The sequence below is a fragment of the Melospiza georgiana genome, chromosome W (assembly GCF_028018845.1).
Source record: "Melospiza georgiana isolate bMelGeo1 chromosome W, bMelGeo1.pri, whole genome shotgun sequence".
In the NCBI taxonomy this organism is placed as follows: Eukaryota; Metazoa; Chordata; class Aves; order Passeriformes; family Passerellidae; genus Melospiza; species Melospiza georgiana.
The window spans coordinates 1,408,313-1,426,142 of NC_080464.1; the positions used below are offsets into that span (position 1 = coordinate 1,408,313).

The 17,830-nt window shown below is 45.4% G+C and overlaps 1 protein-coding gene across 1 annotated transcript in view; it reads left to right on the plus strand.

Annotated features, from left to right (window-relative positions):
• Positions 1–7,810: 7,810 nt before the first annotated feature.
• The window catches only part of LOC131095427 (arrestin domain-containing protein 3-like), a 37,715-nt gene continuing 27,695 nt past the window's right edge, over positions 7,811–17,830 (plus strand). Inside the window, exon 1 of the mRNA XM_058043128.1 lies at positions 7,811–8,090. Within this exon, the coding sequence (XP_057899111.1) occupies positions 7,811–8,090 (280 nt within the window). The remainder of the gene's footprint in view (positions 8,091–17,830) is intronic.

Sequence of the window (17,830 nt, forward strand, 5' to 3'; positions counted from 1 at the left end):
GTCAGTTCACTAAAGAGACTGATCTTGCAGATCACTCACACCTTTATGCCACAGCCCCCACCCGCCTGGAGAATGGCTTGTTTGCATGTGACTCACTCTCTCTCACCAAGGCCCTCTACATCCTAAGAGGGACAGTGGCTTGTCAGGCTTTAACGGGGCCTGCCCCTGGATGCCAGAAAAAGGAGGATTGGAGGGGAGTCATTTAATCTTCCGTTTTTCGCTTCCCTCCGTTCCCAGATGGTCTCCTCGAGGAGATCTGAAACCTCGGTATAAGAGGTCCACACTCCGGGGCTCCGTGCCGCTTGGGCTTCTGGCTCCGTCTTGTAGTATATGGTAGAGATAATTCATGCTATATATGTATAAAATATTGTAAAAGTCCAAAGTTATGTCTTTGACCACTCTGGCTGGGAGCATAGTCTTATTTTTATTCAACTAGTTCCTGGACAGCGTTAATATCAGGTCTGTTAACGTATGAATGGGACCTCATGTCTGGCCATCATCGATGACTTACCTGGCATCTGCACCTGGGCAGATAGCATCTAAACCAGCCTGGACCATGATTAATGGAATGTCTCAGCTACTCACAAGACCTGCACCTGAAATGATTTCATCTGCCCTGCTCAGGAACTGGCGTCACTCTACTACATGTGAATACAGACTCTGCCTAGATACTCAGACATTTCGTCTGGACCCTTGGACTTACCTTTGTCTGATCCTGCACATGTATAGATGCAGTTCTACATGTAAAGAGAGACAAAGAAACATTCGGTTATCCCTGCCTCAGGCAGAATAAACTGTATATAAGCGAGCTGCTCGAAACACTCAGGGTGAACCTCTTGGGGAGACGCTGTCACTTTGTCAGTCGAACCTTGGTCCACCCAGCGCCCGCACCCGGGGCTGACGCTGTCTTGGCTGTGGTGGTTTTTCAAAATTCTATTTTTTTTGTTATTGATCTAATAAATCTTTGTTAAATTCTTTATAAATTTGGCTACCAATTTGATAATTTATACCAGTCTCAAACACACACACACACACACACACACCCCCACCCCACCCCCCCACCCCGGTCCCCTGCCTGTGGATGGGTGATACTTACCAGCTCCACTGTGCCTCATGCGTGCCTCAGGCCTCTCCCCCTGGATACCTAGGCAAGGTCCCTCCGTGGAGGAGATAGGCGGGCATCCTGTCCTTCAGGTGGGTGAGGTCATATCCCAGCGAAGCCCCCAAGCTGTTAAAAATGAGATCAGGCTCTTGGTACTAAAGTGAATTCAGCATTTTTTATAAGAAAAAGAAAGTCCTAAAGCATGGGGGCCTGAGGGCCGAGCAACGATGTAGGGATGTCCCTGATGTCCCAGATGGAGCAGCACACCTTCAGTGGGTCAGAAGCCCCTTTTTATCCTGGTTTTTGTCCCTCTGGATTGGTTCTTTTTTGGATCCTTCATTTGCATGACGGTTTAAGGCACTTGATTGGCCCATTACAGTTCTGTCCAGGCTGGCTCGTTTCGCTTGGGGAGTGGTGCACTTTACTTAGGTGTATTATGGTACGTTGAGTACCGTATTTCTTACAACTACCTTGTGAAAAACGTCAATCGCTTGTTTTTAAAATTTTAAAAGTTTAATAGTAATGAAATGGTTATAAAAATAGTAATATAATTAGAGTAATACAAATTTGAACAATTGTGATTAGGACAATATGAGACAATAGAAACAAAGACTTACGAACAGTCCGGCTACCTCTTTCTGGGAAAAATAAGCCCGAAAAAGGACACCCGCTAACAGAGGATTAACCCTTAAAAACAATAACCTGTTGCATATTCATACACCTCATACATGATGCATAAATTCTATTCAAACACAGGATTCTGTCTGGTCAGTGCCAACTTCTTCCTCCTAATCCTAATGGTGTCTTCAGGGCTGAGCAAGGCAGGAAGAAGTTAGTTTCTTCTGATAGGAGAGCAATAAATTCTTTTTCTCTGAAAGATTTCGGTGTCCTGTGGCTGCTATCTTGCTGCGAGTCCTCTCTTTAAAAACAAGTATCTGACATAGCATAGTTTCTATTTTACATTATGTTATAACCTAAAGCAAAATTTACACACTTCTTAAGAAAATTAATACAGCATAACTTTCTAACATAACACATATAATATTAATTTTAATATTAGCGAAAAGCCAATCATAAAATATGGATTTTTCACAACCCTTTTAATCCCTTTTACAATATAATAACCAAACTAACAGTACATGCTTAACGATCAACTATTTTACAACTGTTTCTAACCTATTTTTAACACAAGGACCCGGGAAGACCGCGTCTATTGTCGTGCGGTCTGTTGGCATTTGAAAGAAAGCAGGCAGGGAAGGAAGAATCCCCGCCGCGGCGATGGGCATTAGTGAACCACCGATTGTGATTTCTGGGTCTGTTTGTAACCCTCGGTCTGGAATACGAACTGTCTTCCCGTTCGCTTGTTCCAAGTGGTTCCTGTTCTCCCGCAACCTCTGTTTGCCCCCAGCTTGTCCCCATCAGGCTCTGCGAACTTGCTGAAGGCAAAGCCGTGCTTGTTACATTTAAAAATTGCCACGGAGCTGCTGGGGCCACCCCGCTGGACGCTATCCTACCTGCACCGGGCTGCGCTAATTCCTTATTTTTCGCTGTTCGCGGTGGCTGCGCATTTTGCGTAGCCTGATCTGTCTGTGCAGTTCCTGGCTGCGCAGATTGCGTATCTTGTGAGCATTTCAGGGTTTTAAACTGTTGTGCACGGGGGAGCGATCCACTCGCTCTCGGGCTGGTCCCCAGTAAGTCAGGGAGTCCCCTGTCTGTGGGGAGCGCTTCCGCAGGTTTAAAATGTCCCCGTCCCCTGGGGGAGCTATGGTTAGCGACCTCTCAGGCTCTGCTGACGCTGCTGGAGCGGGATCAGGGGGAGCTAAAATAGAGATTTTTGGAGTTCACTTGAGTTAGTAATATGAATTAGGCATTTAAAATTTAGCCTGTAGAACTATGTGTTGAAATTTAACCTTTTTACTTAAGAAACCTCTGCCATGGTACAAAGGGCATAGGAAAACGCAAATTTCGGAAGCTTCTTGCATAAAGAACAATACCAGAGGAGACCAAGGGATGCAAAGAACCCAGATAAAGGGATTCCTCCGTCTCCAAGCTGATCAAGGCCGACAGACGTACTCAGATAAGCACCAAGGGACCAAAAGTGCACGCGCAAAGGAGGAAAGTTCAAAAGTTGTCGTGATGAAGACCACAGTCTTCAGCCTCAGAGACTACCGAGAGACCCCCGTGCGACCACCACAGCAAACAACGCATGCCCAGAAGGGCGTGGATGTAATTACCATGCGAGGCGAGGACAGGCAGGGCCAGGGCTTGAATATGCATGGAAAGTTGTGCAATGTATTGCATATGGAACACCTTTGTGAATAAACATGTGGGTCAGGCTGAGGCTCGGGGCACAAGTTTTCATGAGAGCTATCTCGCTTGCGCCGGGCGCTGACATACATACCCACTTCATAACTATCTCTGGTTGTGGAGTCTATTTATTCCACGTATCACTTCAGGCTACCCCTCCCACCGCTTTTGGCTGCGCGGGCTGGAGGGGAGAGGCTGCTCCAGGCCGTGGAATGACGTCCGACCCACTCGATCTGGGTTCCGCCCTTTGTGCCGTAGCCTGGGGCTCGAAGGCGGGAGGGGGTGGGACAAATCAGACGTCTACTGGGTGCGGGGCCGCCCCTGCTGACCGAGGGGGCTGGAGAGACCCTTCTGACGTCGGTTTTGGCGCTTGGACGCGGGCAGGAGCTATGGGTGGACCATCAGGTAACAGGGGGGTTGCCATCCCAGCTCCGGAGGCTGGCTCAGCCGTTTGGAGCTGCCCCCAAGGTGTCGAGAGGGGTGGGGAAAGCGATGGCTTCCCGAGCCCCTCCCGCTTCTATCTCCGAGATACGCGTAGATGTAAAGAATTCAAAAAATGCCATGTCTGCTTCGTCCACCTCCCCCACCAACAGTTTCATCTTGGGAAATCCCCCTGGTTCCCTTTCGGGCTTTGCCTGGGCTGCATCACTCCCACTGCGCACCTCTCCCGGACCAGGGGATGACTCCAAGACAGCATTTATAGGGATAAGACCTCCCTCTTGTAATTCAGGGGGAAAAGGGGGGGGGGGGGGACAGTCTTTCCTCCTGTGGGGGCCGCAGGTCCCTGGTTTCCAGCCTGCGAGGAAACGCCCTGCAGCCACAGAGATGTTTGCAAAGCAGCTTCTGCAAAGGGTTTCTTACATTTTGCCGCATGTAAAACTTCATGCACAACTCTACCAACAAAAAGCAGTCTCGCAGCATTTTTGCCTTTATGCATAGCCACGTGGTAAAGCTTAGTATTTACATCTTCCCACAGATTTGGGTCAAATAAGACATTAAAAGAAATTTGGGCACACCTCCCTCACCCAGGATGACAAAAGTTCCGGTTCCTGTCTTGAGACTCGAGTGAGATGCTATTTCATCAATATTTCTAGATTATTTAGGACATCCGATTCAGTTTGTGAGGGGTTACTCCCCATCCTGACTCCTTGACAGCTTACTGGACCCTAATGGGTCTGCTGTTCATGGGCCTGGTCTGTTCCGCGACCTGAATGTTACGGGAATTGGCTCCTTCCACCGGGTTTTCCGAATGTCCAAACACCAAGATGTTCATCTGCGGAGAAATTTTCCTGTGTCCTGGTTTTCATCAAGGGTTCCTGGCACAGTTTCTTCTTACTGAGCTGCCACTTTTACACGGAGGCACCAGTTATCGGTTTCTCTGGACTGGATTGAAGGCACTTGAGACAGTAGTTCATGTTCGGACTCAGGTGTTTATTATTTCTTATCAGTGAAGCAGTCTCACAACCATGAGTTCTGCAGCCTTTCATTAGCAAGGAACAAAATGGCTATCTCGTGTTACAAGGTCTTTTAAGACTAAACTATCCAAATAAGAAATGACATCTAGATTATTTTCCCTTTTAACCCAATAACTGATCCCTCTAAGCCTGCAATGCAGATTTCTCTGTCCAATTAAAAAACATCACCCAAACCCATGAAGAAGGAAGAAGGTAAAGAAGAACAACCTGCCTCCACCTTAAAACCTCCATTTTTCTTCACATTTATTTCTATATTCTAAAATCCCAAACTTTAAGTTTTCCACCCTGTGATATTACACACTTGTAACCAACTACACACCCGTAATCCCAGTGCAATCAATCAATTTTGGAAGTCTTCTCCACAGCCTCAGGTCAAATGCAGTGCACTCTTGTGGGTCTGTGCCTTTAAGCACAGAAAGTTGAAAATTCTCAGCATCCAGGGTCCCAACATAGAATATAGGCTTTTCACAAATATTAAAATGGATTTTATATGTGTGATGTTAAAGTAACTTTGTTATAAAGATATCGTTTTTATTTCTGTTGTTAATTAAGTTTAGACATAGTAGTGAAATAGCTATGCTTGTGTAAAAATGCCTGCTATGATGGAATAAAATCCAATGAACACAGGATGAGGACACCTGCTACAGATATGCCAGCTATCAGCTATTACCGCGCCTGAGTGGGTCGCAGCTGGTGCTAGAGAGACGGTGAATCTTGTATCTTGATCAGAAGGCTTGATTTATTAAGATATTATATATAATACATTATGACTATACTAATAGAATATAGAGAGAGGTTTGCAGAGCAGCTAGGCTAAGCTAAGAATAGATAGAAAGAATCCATAACAAAGTTGTGTCCAGGGACTCAGTCCCCCAGCCTGCACTGGTGATTGGCCCTCAATTATAAACATAGAAAATGAGCCAATCAAGGTGAATCCTATTGCATTCCACAGCAGCTGATAACAATTGTTTACCTTCCCTTCTGAGGCCTCTGCCTTCCAGAAGACACAGAAATCTGAAAGAAAGGATTTCTGTGGAAAAATGTCTGCGACAATCAGCACTCACCGTTTGAAGGCAGTGTGGACCAAGGCCCAAACTGGAATTGATAAAGAGGAGACAAAACCATAGCCAAGAAACACGCATGATCTAAAAAGACAGACCCAAGGAGGGGCCGTGTAAAATAGTTCCTGGAAAATGTAAACTAGTTTAGAGATATGCATAAGGATCTATGAATATGCAACAGGCTGATGTAATGGAAAAGGTATTTAAGGGGTATCCCTAGATGTAAGAGTGTGGTCTTGGCTAAGTGCCAAGATACACCTGGCTGTAATAACCTTTGCTCTATGATCCTTTTCTCCTATTGTCCTTTATTAAACTTTTTAAATTTTCACAGGAGTGTGAATGTGTTTTTCACAACAAGCCTGGGGATCCTGGCTTGCTGATTGGGAGGTGTCTCGGAAGAAGCTGGCAGCTGAAATCGGGCAGCAGTCGGTGGGCACCAGGCCCTGGATTCTGGCAGTAGACGGCATGGGTTCTCCCCCTCAGCCGGGGGTTGCCTGGCTAACAGTAAAGAACAGAACCATTGTGTCAGGGAATTGCTCGGCACGGCACGTTGCTCAGTTACAGACCTTGCCCAAAGCTTTTGTTCGTGAAGGGGCCAATCCTGGCAAAATTGTAGGCAGGCCTCGGCAGGTGAGCGGGGCATGGCTGCCTTTGCCGGCCTCCCCCTGCTTTGCAGCACCTGCTGCATTAACTGAGGAGTGAGGGTAAAAAAACATGGCATTATGCGAAAGTATACATTTAAATCTCTATCAAGTTTTCTATTTTAATACTTTTACATGTAATTAATATGAATCTTCCTTTAGGGTCTGGCTTCTTTGCTGCTGATGTTGGTTTTTGCCCCCTTTCTTCCACTTCTTCCATTCATGGAGTTCAGACAGGAGGGTCACAATTCCTGTCCTTCTGGTTCTGAGTTCATGGTCACCATGTACCTCTGTCAGTGTGGATCTGCACAAAATTTTAAGTGCATAGCAGTTACCTTTGATGCTTACCTTTGGCAGGCCCTTGAAGAACTGCAAAGTTTAAAGACCCAAATCTTGCTAGCCAAGTGGGTATTGCTATGGATTTTTTTTGTATATGCATTAATAAGGAAGGGAATACTCTCACATAATTTGGATATGGCTCTATAGTGTTCTCTCGTTTATTATTTTGATACAGATGATGTATTTTTAAGGTCGTTGCATTCTTTACTGTTAGCCAGGCAACCCCCGGCTGAGGGGGAGAACCCGTGCCGTCTACTGCCAGAATCCAGGGCCTGGTGCCCACCGACTGCTGCCCGATTTCAGCTGCCAGCTTCTTCCGAGACACCTCCCAATCAGCAAGCCAGGATCCCCAGGCCGTGACAGATGAGATGAGATGAGATTGAGATGACCCTGTGGACAAGGAGCCCTAGCGCCCCCTCCCCCCGACGTTTTTCTCTCAGTTCTTCAGTACGTATTTCAATACCATACTGCGAACTCGTAGCAGAGCCCTGACTCCACCAGGGAGTGCTCTCTCTGCATGAGATGAAAGCGATAACACAAAAAAAAACCGAACGCGGCAGGAAAGACAGGCAAGCGGTGGAGGAAACCGCCGCTACGACTCGCTTCGCGCATGAGCGGGGGTGGTTGTTTTTCACAAAGCTGTTCTTAAAGTGACCTGGCAGCGTGCGGGCCAGCTGCCTTTGTACGGATATCGTAGTGTTGGGCGGCTGTCGTTGTCTTCTCAGCAATTCCGATGAAGCGTTCGTAGGGGACACGCTGATCTGGTTGGCAGGCTCTACGCAGCAGAGGCGTTGTTCAGTGTAACGTGAAGGTCGCGTTTTGTATGAGACCTTGATTTTTTTTTGTTTTCCTTGCAGTATATTTTTATACATTTCGTTAAAAATCATGGTGCTGGGGAAGGTGAAGAGTTTGACAATAAGCTTTGACTGTCTCAGTAACAGCAATATCCCCGTGTATTCTAGCGGGGACACAGTCTCAGGAAGGATCAGTTTAGAAGTTACTGGGGAAATTAGAGTGAAAGCTCTTAAAATTCATGCAAGAGGACATGCAAAAGTACGTTGGAGCGAATCTAGGAATGCTGGATCCAACACTGCCTATACACAAAATTACACTGAAGAAGTCGAGTATTTTAACTATAAGGACGTTCTAGTCGGGCGTGCAAGAGGTAAGCTTTTTGCTTATTCATTCATTACATGCAGACATATTTCCAGAAAAAGATGTATCTTTGCTTGGTTTATCCCTCCTTAATACGCAGTCTCAGAGTGTTCACTATTTCTAAAGATGAGGAAATGCTGGTTACATTCTTAGGTTGTATTTTTGACTATTTGAACATTTACTTAAAAGCATGTTGAGGTGCATTTTCAAAGTACCTGAAGACAGGACTTTTAAGAAATACCTGCCTTTTAACAGTCTTTTCATAAGGATTTACATTGTTTTTTAATATGTGTTTTGTAATATAAAATTCCTTTTTTTTTTTAGCAATATTAGTGTGATTTGTTTCTCTATGGGGAAAATAGCTGTTGAGTCAAAACCAGATATGTAGTAAATAATTTTCTTGGTAGCATCCTATCAAATCATAAGTGTAATTAAGATGTACCATTAGACGTTTTGACACATAACAGATACAGGTCTGACTTGCAGAATTATTTTTGAGGTTGATTCATTGTTGGCAGATAAAAGATTTCCCGTGGATTACTTTGATATGCTATCACTACTGCACCCGTAATTTTCCATTTCTTCCTTTGTTCTAAACTAGTATACTTGTAAATTACTTTAATTTCTTTTATTCAACTCCTCTATGGGGGACCCAGATGTAAAAATCTGTCTGAAAGGCCAAATAAGAGGCCATGGTTGTATGAATGGAGCATCGCTTCTGAGTTGAAGAGTTCTGGAACCTGCATTCAATGAAAACCTGGTCTGCTAAGCTCCTATAGAAATGGAAAGTGCCCTGCAAATTCCCTTATTTTGGGGTATGGAAATGGGGTATTACATTGTGAGTGGGACTGTGGGTCTTAAATTTGCTAATCTATTGTTTGCATAGTTACGTTGTGAAAGTACAAGGGACTCTAAGCTTGTTATTTCTGAAGTTTCCACCCTTTGTCCTTTGTTAGAAGCGGTTCAATCCTGTTTGGGGCCTGTCCCGGGAAGAAGGGAGGGAGTATTCCTTCTCTCTGCATATTGGTTGCACAGTCCGGTGGTGGTAATGACTCAATTCTTAGAACGAGAAAATGTGTTGTTTTGACTTTGTTGGGGGCGGGGGGGGTTGTTGTTTTTTTGTGTGTGTGTGTCTTTGTTTTGTTTTTTTATTTTTTAAGATATTTACTGCAGAAATCTTCTACAAAGCAGTTGCTATTGATTTTAATTATGCTACCATGATGCAAGCAAGCTCGGGTCGCTCATGAGATGTCTTTCCAGTTGTCCTGGTTTAGGACAAATTAGGGGAAATCTCCAAAAGGGAGCCCCCCAAAACAAAACAAACCTCCAACCACCCCTCCCCCAACACCGGGTTCGGGAAGGAATTTCTCGGAGGAGCAAAGTGGAAAACAAAACCTATTTATTTACAAGTAACAAAAGAACACTCCCCAACACAAGAAAAGGAAAGAAACAGACTGTGTATGGTGAGGGCTTCAAGCTTCTCTTGCAAGCTCCAGGTGTCCTGGACGTCTCAGGTCAGGTCCGGAACCGGTCCAGTATCTTCAGGGGAGGGTAAGAAAGAGGGAACAAAAGAAAAGAAAAAAAACAGCGCAAAAAGCAGAAAGCAAGCAAGCAAAGCGGCTAGCCAAGCCAAGCAGCAAAAAGCCAAAAGCCAAAAAGGCCTGGTCAAACACTCCCCCCCTCTCTTCCCCGCCCCGCCGCAGCAAGACGGCCGGGGGGGGGGAAGAGAGAAAAGGCACAGCTGCCAGACACAACACACGATATTGGGATAAAGGCTGTCAACCCACGACACCAGTTCACATGTTCTTTATACTGCTGCCTTAGAAATAATTCTCTCACGCGAAAAATTCATTCACCTCTGGCTTGCAGATGACAGAAACAGGCAAGCATGCAGGAGTCACTCAAAGCAGGATGTATCCTTGCAAGTAAGAAAGAGATCCTATGCTTCTGTCAACTTAAGCAGACGCAATGACTTTCTATGTGGCCTGTAGATCCAAATGCTGACCTCGATAGTAGGTGCTTGGTTTTGTCTGGAAAGGGAACAAATGGTGGCAGGGAAGGGACAGATCTGACGCATTCCAACACCAGAAGCAAGACTGGTGCTGCATGTGCAGCACGTACAATCTTAAGCAGTTGTCCCGAGACACCACTGTCCTTCCCTTGGCTGCAGGCAGGACTGTGAACACTCGCTGCACAGAGTGGAGTTTAACTCTATGCCTTGTACCCTACCATAGTCTGGAACACCACTCCCTGTCCCTGCCTTGTCACTGGCCTGCTGGGGTTTGTTAGCCTGTTGCCAAGGTGATGCCAGCCGCTGATTGTAGGGGCCTGGGACATGGGGGAAGTTCCTTTGCCCGCTCTCTAGTGTGTGCTGGGAGGCGGAGCGAAGTGGCTGCAGAGGGCACATTGCCTTTCTTGAGAATGCCCACCTCTGGGGACAGACAGAAGTATTCAAGCTCCTGCCGTGCACATCCACTGGGCCAGCAAGGAGTTGTGAGCAGGGGCGGCCGTTGGGACACACGGCCCCACGGCCTCTTGCATCGCTCACTCAGTTATCTCTCCTGGCCCATGCCCCTGGCCAGCACGATCTGTAATCGCATTTCAGTAATGGTCAGCACATGCTCCTGAGAGAAGTGCAGGACTGGGGTGTCTACACGGGGCAAGCCAGCAGCATGGCCCTGTGGTATGAGGAGAGTGGATGGTGAGGCGTGGGTGATGGCCCTCCCCCTTTCTCCTTACCTCTGTGGTAGTCAGGCCAGACTGTGAGCAGAGTTGCTGAGCAAATGTAGTGGGGTGTAATGTAGATTGTATGTATATGAGTGGTTGGTAGGGGATGTGCTCGTGCCTGTTTAGGCCAGTCCTGCTCCAGCCTAGTCTGTGATTGACAGCTCAGTACTTGCTTACCATAATTCTGCTGCTGCTGTTCAGGCTCAGTGGGACTGCTGATCTGACAGGAAGTGAAGAAGGGATGAAAAAATGTATGTGCAAGGAAAACGCTATTATTTTTAATTAAAACCAAGCAAAGCCGTCCAAGCGTTTAACAACAACAGCAACAAAAAGCATTATACACATTGCTTTACTCTTTCAGTGTATTGAAGATTGTTATTTTGTGACATTACATGCTGCAGGGGCATTTACATAAATAGTGTTCTAGGGGTTTTATATTTTTGCATAGGTTTGTTTCAGCATTTCTGGTGCACTAAAGAAATTGGAGCATCAGCACTTTTGTAGAACAGTGAGAACTAACAAATCTTAAAATGTAGCAGCGTTCCTTCATGATACTTCAGACAATAACAACAGGAAGGGTCTTTTGTGTAATCCCACTATATGTGCCTTTATTATGCCAACCCTTTTGTATATGAGATGCTCAATTGTTTTATCTAAATAACTGTCTGTACTGTTGGAATCAGCAGGATTTTTTTTCTGGGTTCATGGTAATTATATCGGAATAAACCACAAATTTATTGGAGCATTTCAAGCAATACAAGAAATCATGACTCTAAAACAAGGTCAGCTTTCTCATTGAAATTAGGAAATGTTTGGGTCTTTGCTATCCAAGCAAAATCGAGCTAAACTTTGAATTTTTGATACATTAACTCTTAACAACATTAATTGGACAGCTTGCCACTTCTTGTGCCCCTGAATTTTTTTGGTACTTTCTAGGCGGTGCTTGTGCACTTTTTAAAAAAATCAATTTTTGGACACTTGCTATTTAGGCTTTAGGAGGAAGCTGAATTACTAAATGTAATCAATTAATGTAGCAGAAAATACTAAGATCACTTAATACTATTAGAGAGCTCTATTTAATTTTAACTAGAGGTCATATTGGAAAACAGTTTCCAGTACAGATCTTTAAGGCAGACCTTGAAATGGCAGCACTTACAGCTATGTTAGTACTTGGATTTAAGATTGTTAAAAATGACCAGATAATACTGGCTTTCACATTTATGTATTAGCTTTTGCATGTTGTTATTGATTATAAGTATTTAGTATAGTAAAAATCATAATTCTTTCTAGCTGCTTGTTAATATATCATAATCAGCTTAAGTATGCCCTGTATTGCTCATAGAAATAGTAGTGTAATGAATATAATATCTATGTATCTCTTATAGAAATAGTATGGTAATGAATGTATTGTACTATAGACCTTAGTAAAACATAAGATGTGAAAAGGGCTTTTTGTAACTTAGACGAACAGTGTAAGGCCATACACCGACTGACCTGTCCAAGTGATAAGATAACCATGACACAAACCAGAGCACTGGAGGACAATTAGAGAATACCATGTTAAATTTAAAGAGGACATAGTTATTGGAATAAGATCCCAATATTACCGGATGGAACATGCCTGGGCTCGTCTGGCCCCTGCTGCTTGGACAGAGGTGGCAGCTGTGGTATTTCACCACAGAGATTCCTCTGGCTGGATGGATGTTGCAAGTAGGCACTTGGAACAAGTCCAGGCTAATAAGAACTCAGTTTTACCTCTGGTGAAAGTCCTTAGGCTAGGTGAAGAGGAAAAGGAGACGGATTCTGCGGAGGGTTTAATCCAGATTTTTATTCCAGGGTCACAGATCTCTGAATCTTGTAACAGCTCCACAGAATAACCGACCGCATGGCCTCAATGTCCATTAAAGCCCACAGGGAGGGGGGAGGGAAAGGATAGGTGAGCCACCAACCAGGTGGGAGGGGGAGGGTCTCAGGGGACAATGACACATAGACAGGCCAATGACCCTAGGACTGAGAAGCATCTTTTGAACTTCTGCCTATCACACGACGCCCTTGCTGGAATGTTAAGATTGACGGACAGCACCTAGCAAGGGAGCAAGGTGGAGGGGAAAGGAGAGGTTGGCACACCTGGGGGACTGGGAAGTCTAAAACAGGAAATTGCAACACACTGCAACATCTCCCCCTAGTTTTGTTTAAAAAGAAGAGGACTGGGTTTGTGATGCAGAGTGCTCGCCAAACTATGGTTGGTGAATCGGTTCCTCCTCTACAGGACGGTCAGTGTTTTCCACTGAGGCTTCCATGTCATCCATTGGAGCACTAAGGGCTTCCAAATGGTAAACTTCAGGAGGGGGAGATGAGCTTAAAATTAACTTGAGAACCATGCGTTTGATTAGTCCAAAAACAATGCTAACAACTACAACAAGAACTAATATAAACAGTACTAAAAACACAGTTTTCAGAATAGATCCCAACCAGCCCGAGAGTCCCCAGCCCTTGAACAGTCCACTCAGCCAGTCGTCAGTTTCTCTCTTGATGTCGCTCACCATGGTTTTCATCTTGTCGATTGTGGCATGGATGTTCTCTGCTTTTGATGACAGGTTGAGGCAGCAGAGATCTTCAAATTCTTCACAGCAATGGTTGTGCAGAAGGAGCAGATAGTCTGTGGCTACCCTATTCAGAATGGTGGCTTGCCTGGTAATTTCCTCATCCGATAAGAGGTCACTCAGGGCAGTAGAAGTGAGATTTGCCTGTTTTGCAACCCAACATTCCAATCGGCCTAATTCTCCCATGCTTTTTGCTGCCGAGATCCACGGCAGAAGGACTGTAATTGCAGTGGCCTTAAGTCTGGACCAGTGAACAATTTCCGAATTACAGTCAGGGTCTAATTGCCTTAGGTCTCTTTTTTGGATAGCCAATGTATTAGATTTGTTCGATTTGGGGTTAACAGGCTCAGCTTGCCAAAGGTACGTGGACCTCCAAGCAAACGAGGAGGGAGACCTGCCCATGCTCTGTCTCCACATATTAAAAACACACCTCTTGGGAGTTCACGAGGCTTATAATCACCACCTGATGAGTGCATGACTAGGACTGAATTTTCACACCAGTTTTTGTCTGTGTAGTGTGAGTTGCTAGGGTCAGGATAAATGTTTTGCTTAGCTTCATTATATGCTAACTGGGAATTGAATTTAAAGTGAATGCAAAAGGTTGCATTCATGGAGCCTAAGAGATGGAAATCTTGTGGCTCCCTTTTTGGCACTGGCAACTTTCTCGCCCACTCCTGCAAAAACAGTAAAGGATTGTCAGCAGGGTAACGGCCAGGGGAAGGTGGGAGTAGGTTCACTTATTTAAAGCACTCCACATTTCATTTGGGAACTCTGAGGATTTGAAAGGAACTCCCACCAGGCAAGTTGACAGGGGTCAGAGGCTGTCGCTGTGGAGAGACAAATGTGATCTTGTCCAAGGGCTGAGGGACTATCCAGGAGATCGCTGGAGAAATGATCGCAAGTAGGACGAGGAGCAGCCTTGGTCTCATGGTGTCTCGAGACTGCACACGAACAGAGGGATCTAAACCGATAAAAGGAAACTTAAGACAAACATATATTATGAACTATTCCAGATAGGCTTAAATGGAATTCCCTCCAGAGAACGCGTGCGGCATTTCCTTCTCCAGGCAGCATTATCAACCTGGGGTGCTTCTGTAGATTTCTCTGAGACCTTGGGAACATAAGGCTTTACCCATTTGGAAGGAACCCACTTTAAACCAGAGGGGGTGGACACACAGGCATATCCACGTCCCCAAGTAACCAATTTGTAAGGTCCCACTGTTTTCCAAGACTCAGGGTCCTTTACTAAAACCGGAGGTTTTTCTTTCATCAACCTATGACTGCTCCCCCCAAAGTGGTGTAGGATGGGTGGATTCAGGCTGTCAAAAGAAAAGTTCAGAAAACTGATTGTGAACAGCGCCCTGGACAATCAGATGTGGGGAGGTTCCACCTTCAGAACCTGATGTTGCTGGTCCAGGACTCTTTTGATATCACGGTGAGCCCTTTCTACTATGGCTCGACCTGTAGGGGAGTAGGGGATGCCAGTTTTGTGCTCTACTCCCCATTGCTGCAGGAAGCTCCCGAATTCCTTGGATTTATAAGCAGGCCCATTATCAGTTTTCAGCTCCTTGGGGATGCCCATGAAAGAAAAAGCCTGTAAGAGGTGCTTAATGGCATCGATAGATGATTCTCCTGTGTGGGCAATGGCATAGACCGCTCCAGAAAAGGTATCTACACTAACATGAACATATTTCTGCCGTCCAAAAGACTGTATGTGTGTTACATCTGTTTGCCACAGTTCACAACTGTTCAGTCCCCTTGGGTTTGCTCCCGTACTCACTGTAGGGAGTGCATGTTGTTGGCAATTTGGGCATGTGGCCACAATCGCTTTGGCCTGTTCTCGAGTGATGTGAAACTGACGAACCAGGCCAGGTGCATTTTGGTGGAAAAGCTGGTGGCTGATTTTTGCCTGTTCAAAAACATTTGGGAAAGTGGCCATCACTGCAGGTGCAGCAAGAGCATCTGCTCTTCTGTTGCCTTCAGCGATAAACCCTGGCAAGTCAGTGTGTGACCTGACGTGCATCACATAAAATGGTTGCTCTCGGTGGGTGACTAACTTTACAAGTTTTGAGAGCAATTCGAAAAGTGCGATGTTAGACACTTCTTGCAGTATTGCTTGATCTGCCCTGGATACTACTCCTGCCACATATGCAGAATCCATAATCAGATTGAATGGTTCTGAGAACTTTTCAAAAGCCCTAACAACCGCAGCCAATTCAGCAACTTGAGGTGAACCTTCCACCTCAGCAATGTCCGTCTCCCACTGCTGGGTTTGAGGATCATTCCAAGTCATAACGGACTTGTGGGACTTCCCAGACCCATCTGTAAAAACAGTCAGAGCCTTTTTTAAAGGTTTCCTACTTAGAGCACTTCTCAATTTCAGAGTGAATTGAACATCTTGTTCGAACATTTTGTGGGCAGGCCTCTGGACAGAAATTTGTCCTGAGTAGGAATCTAGAGCAAACTGCAACACTTCATTTTCTCGGAACAATTGTTCCAACATTTGCATAGTATTTTGGCCCGAATATAACTCAACTGGAATGTGAATGCACTCAGAGTCACATCCTGCTAACTCCCTGATCCGGGTCCTTGCTTTCCGGATCAGTTCTGCTACCAGCTCTTGAGGCTTTGTCATTCTCTTGGACCTTTTGTGACTGAGGAAAACCCATTCTATGATCGAGAGAGGGTCCCCCTGGTCCTGGCCCTTTTGTGGTGTTTCTTTTGCCTTAGGTGTTTGTTTTTCCTCCCACTGGAAAATGATTCCATGGAGGTGTGACAACTTACCTAGGATGATAAATTTGAATGGCAGGTCAGGCCAACATCGGTGGGCCTGTCTTGTGGACATTGCAATTTGAACCTTTTCTAGAGCTTTCCGTGCCTCTGGGGTAATGGACCTAGGAGCACCCGGGTCCTCTCCCCCTTTCAATAAATTGAAAAGAGGGGCAAGGTCTTCATTAGTCAGACCTAGCCATGGCCATACCCAATTCAAAGACCCACACAACTTGTGGACATCCGCAAGGGTCTTGATCTTTGGATTGATTTCTAGTTTTTGGGGAACAATGGTCCTGTTTCCAATTTCTAAGCCCAAATATTTCCAAGGTGGCATCTTTTGAATTTTCTTTTCCTGGAGCTCGAACTCTGCAACAATCAATGCATTGATCATTAGGTCAAGCGCATGTGTAAGTAAATCATCTTTGGGAGCACACACAAGGATATCGTCCATATAATGATAGATGATGGCCTTTTCTGTGTCTGCACGCACTGGGGAAAGCAGGGAAGAGACATACCGCTGGCAGATTGCTGGCAAGACCTTCAGTCTCTGAGGAAGAACTGTCCAATGGTACCATTTCATAGGGGCTTCCATGTTGATGGTAGGGACCGAGAATGTGAAACGCGGTGCATTGTCAGGGTGTGGGGGAGTTTGGAAAAAACAATCTTTTATATCAATAGCAGCCAATTTCCAATCCTGGGAAAGCATAGTTGGGAATGGCATACCAGGTTGGGGAGAGCCCATATCTTTAATGACATTATTAATTTGTCGGAGGTCGTGGAGGAGCCGCCATCTCTTTTTGTCAGCCTTTTGGATGACAAACACTGGAGAGTTCCACGGGGATGTGGTCTGCACAATTTGACCCTTTTTTAGTTGTTCTTCCACTAGCTCCTTGAGCACCTTTATTTTTTGTTTACTGAGTGGCCATTGTTTCACCTCAACTGGTTTGTCTGATTTCCACTTCAGTTTTTGGGCGGGGCGCTGTTCAATGACTGCTGTGCAAAAATGCTGTGGAGAGTCTGGAATATCAATTGTGACACCCCACTGGGCCATTAAATCTCTCCCTAACAATGGTTCCAAATAATCTAACACAAATGGACAGATATTTGCCAATTGTCCATTTGGTCCCTCAATTTGGATGACGCTCTTGGATTGTCTCGCCAATTGCAGACCTTCTACACCTCGAACGTCACCAGCAACGTTTTGCAAAGGCCATTGTGCTGGTCAGTCTTGTACTGGGATCACTGTGCAGTCTGCATCTGTGTCTACAAGCATCTCAATGCGTTTGGACTCCTCACCCCCACTGACATTACACCAGATTTTGGGTTTGTCCTTCCCAATAACTTGGACCCGGGCGACTGTGGACCCTTGTTTTTTGTGCCTTCAGGTAAACACGGCACAGGGATAGCTTGGGCAACAATTTGTCCCTTGGGAAGAAACACGGGTGGGTTGAAACAGTGCAGCCCGAGAACGAATTGCTCAGGATCTGATGTTGTCATTCCTGGAGCAATTTCGATCTCTTGTGGTGTGTGTTTGGTGTCCCCAATGACGATGTACTTACAATGAATTCAGTGCCAAGTACCCTTCTGTTCTGGATTGACGGAGCCAAAATGCCAGTCAGTGCTTTTCAGGTGGAGTGACTCTGTCAGC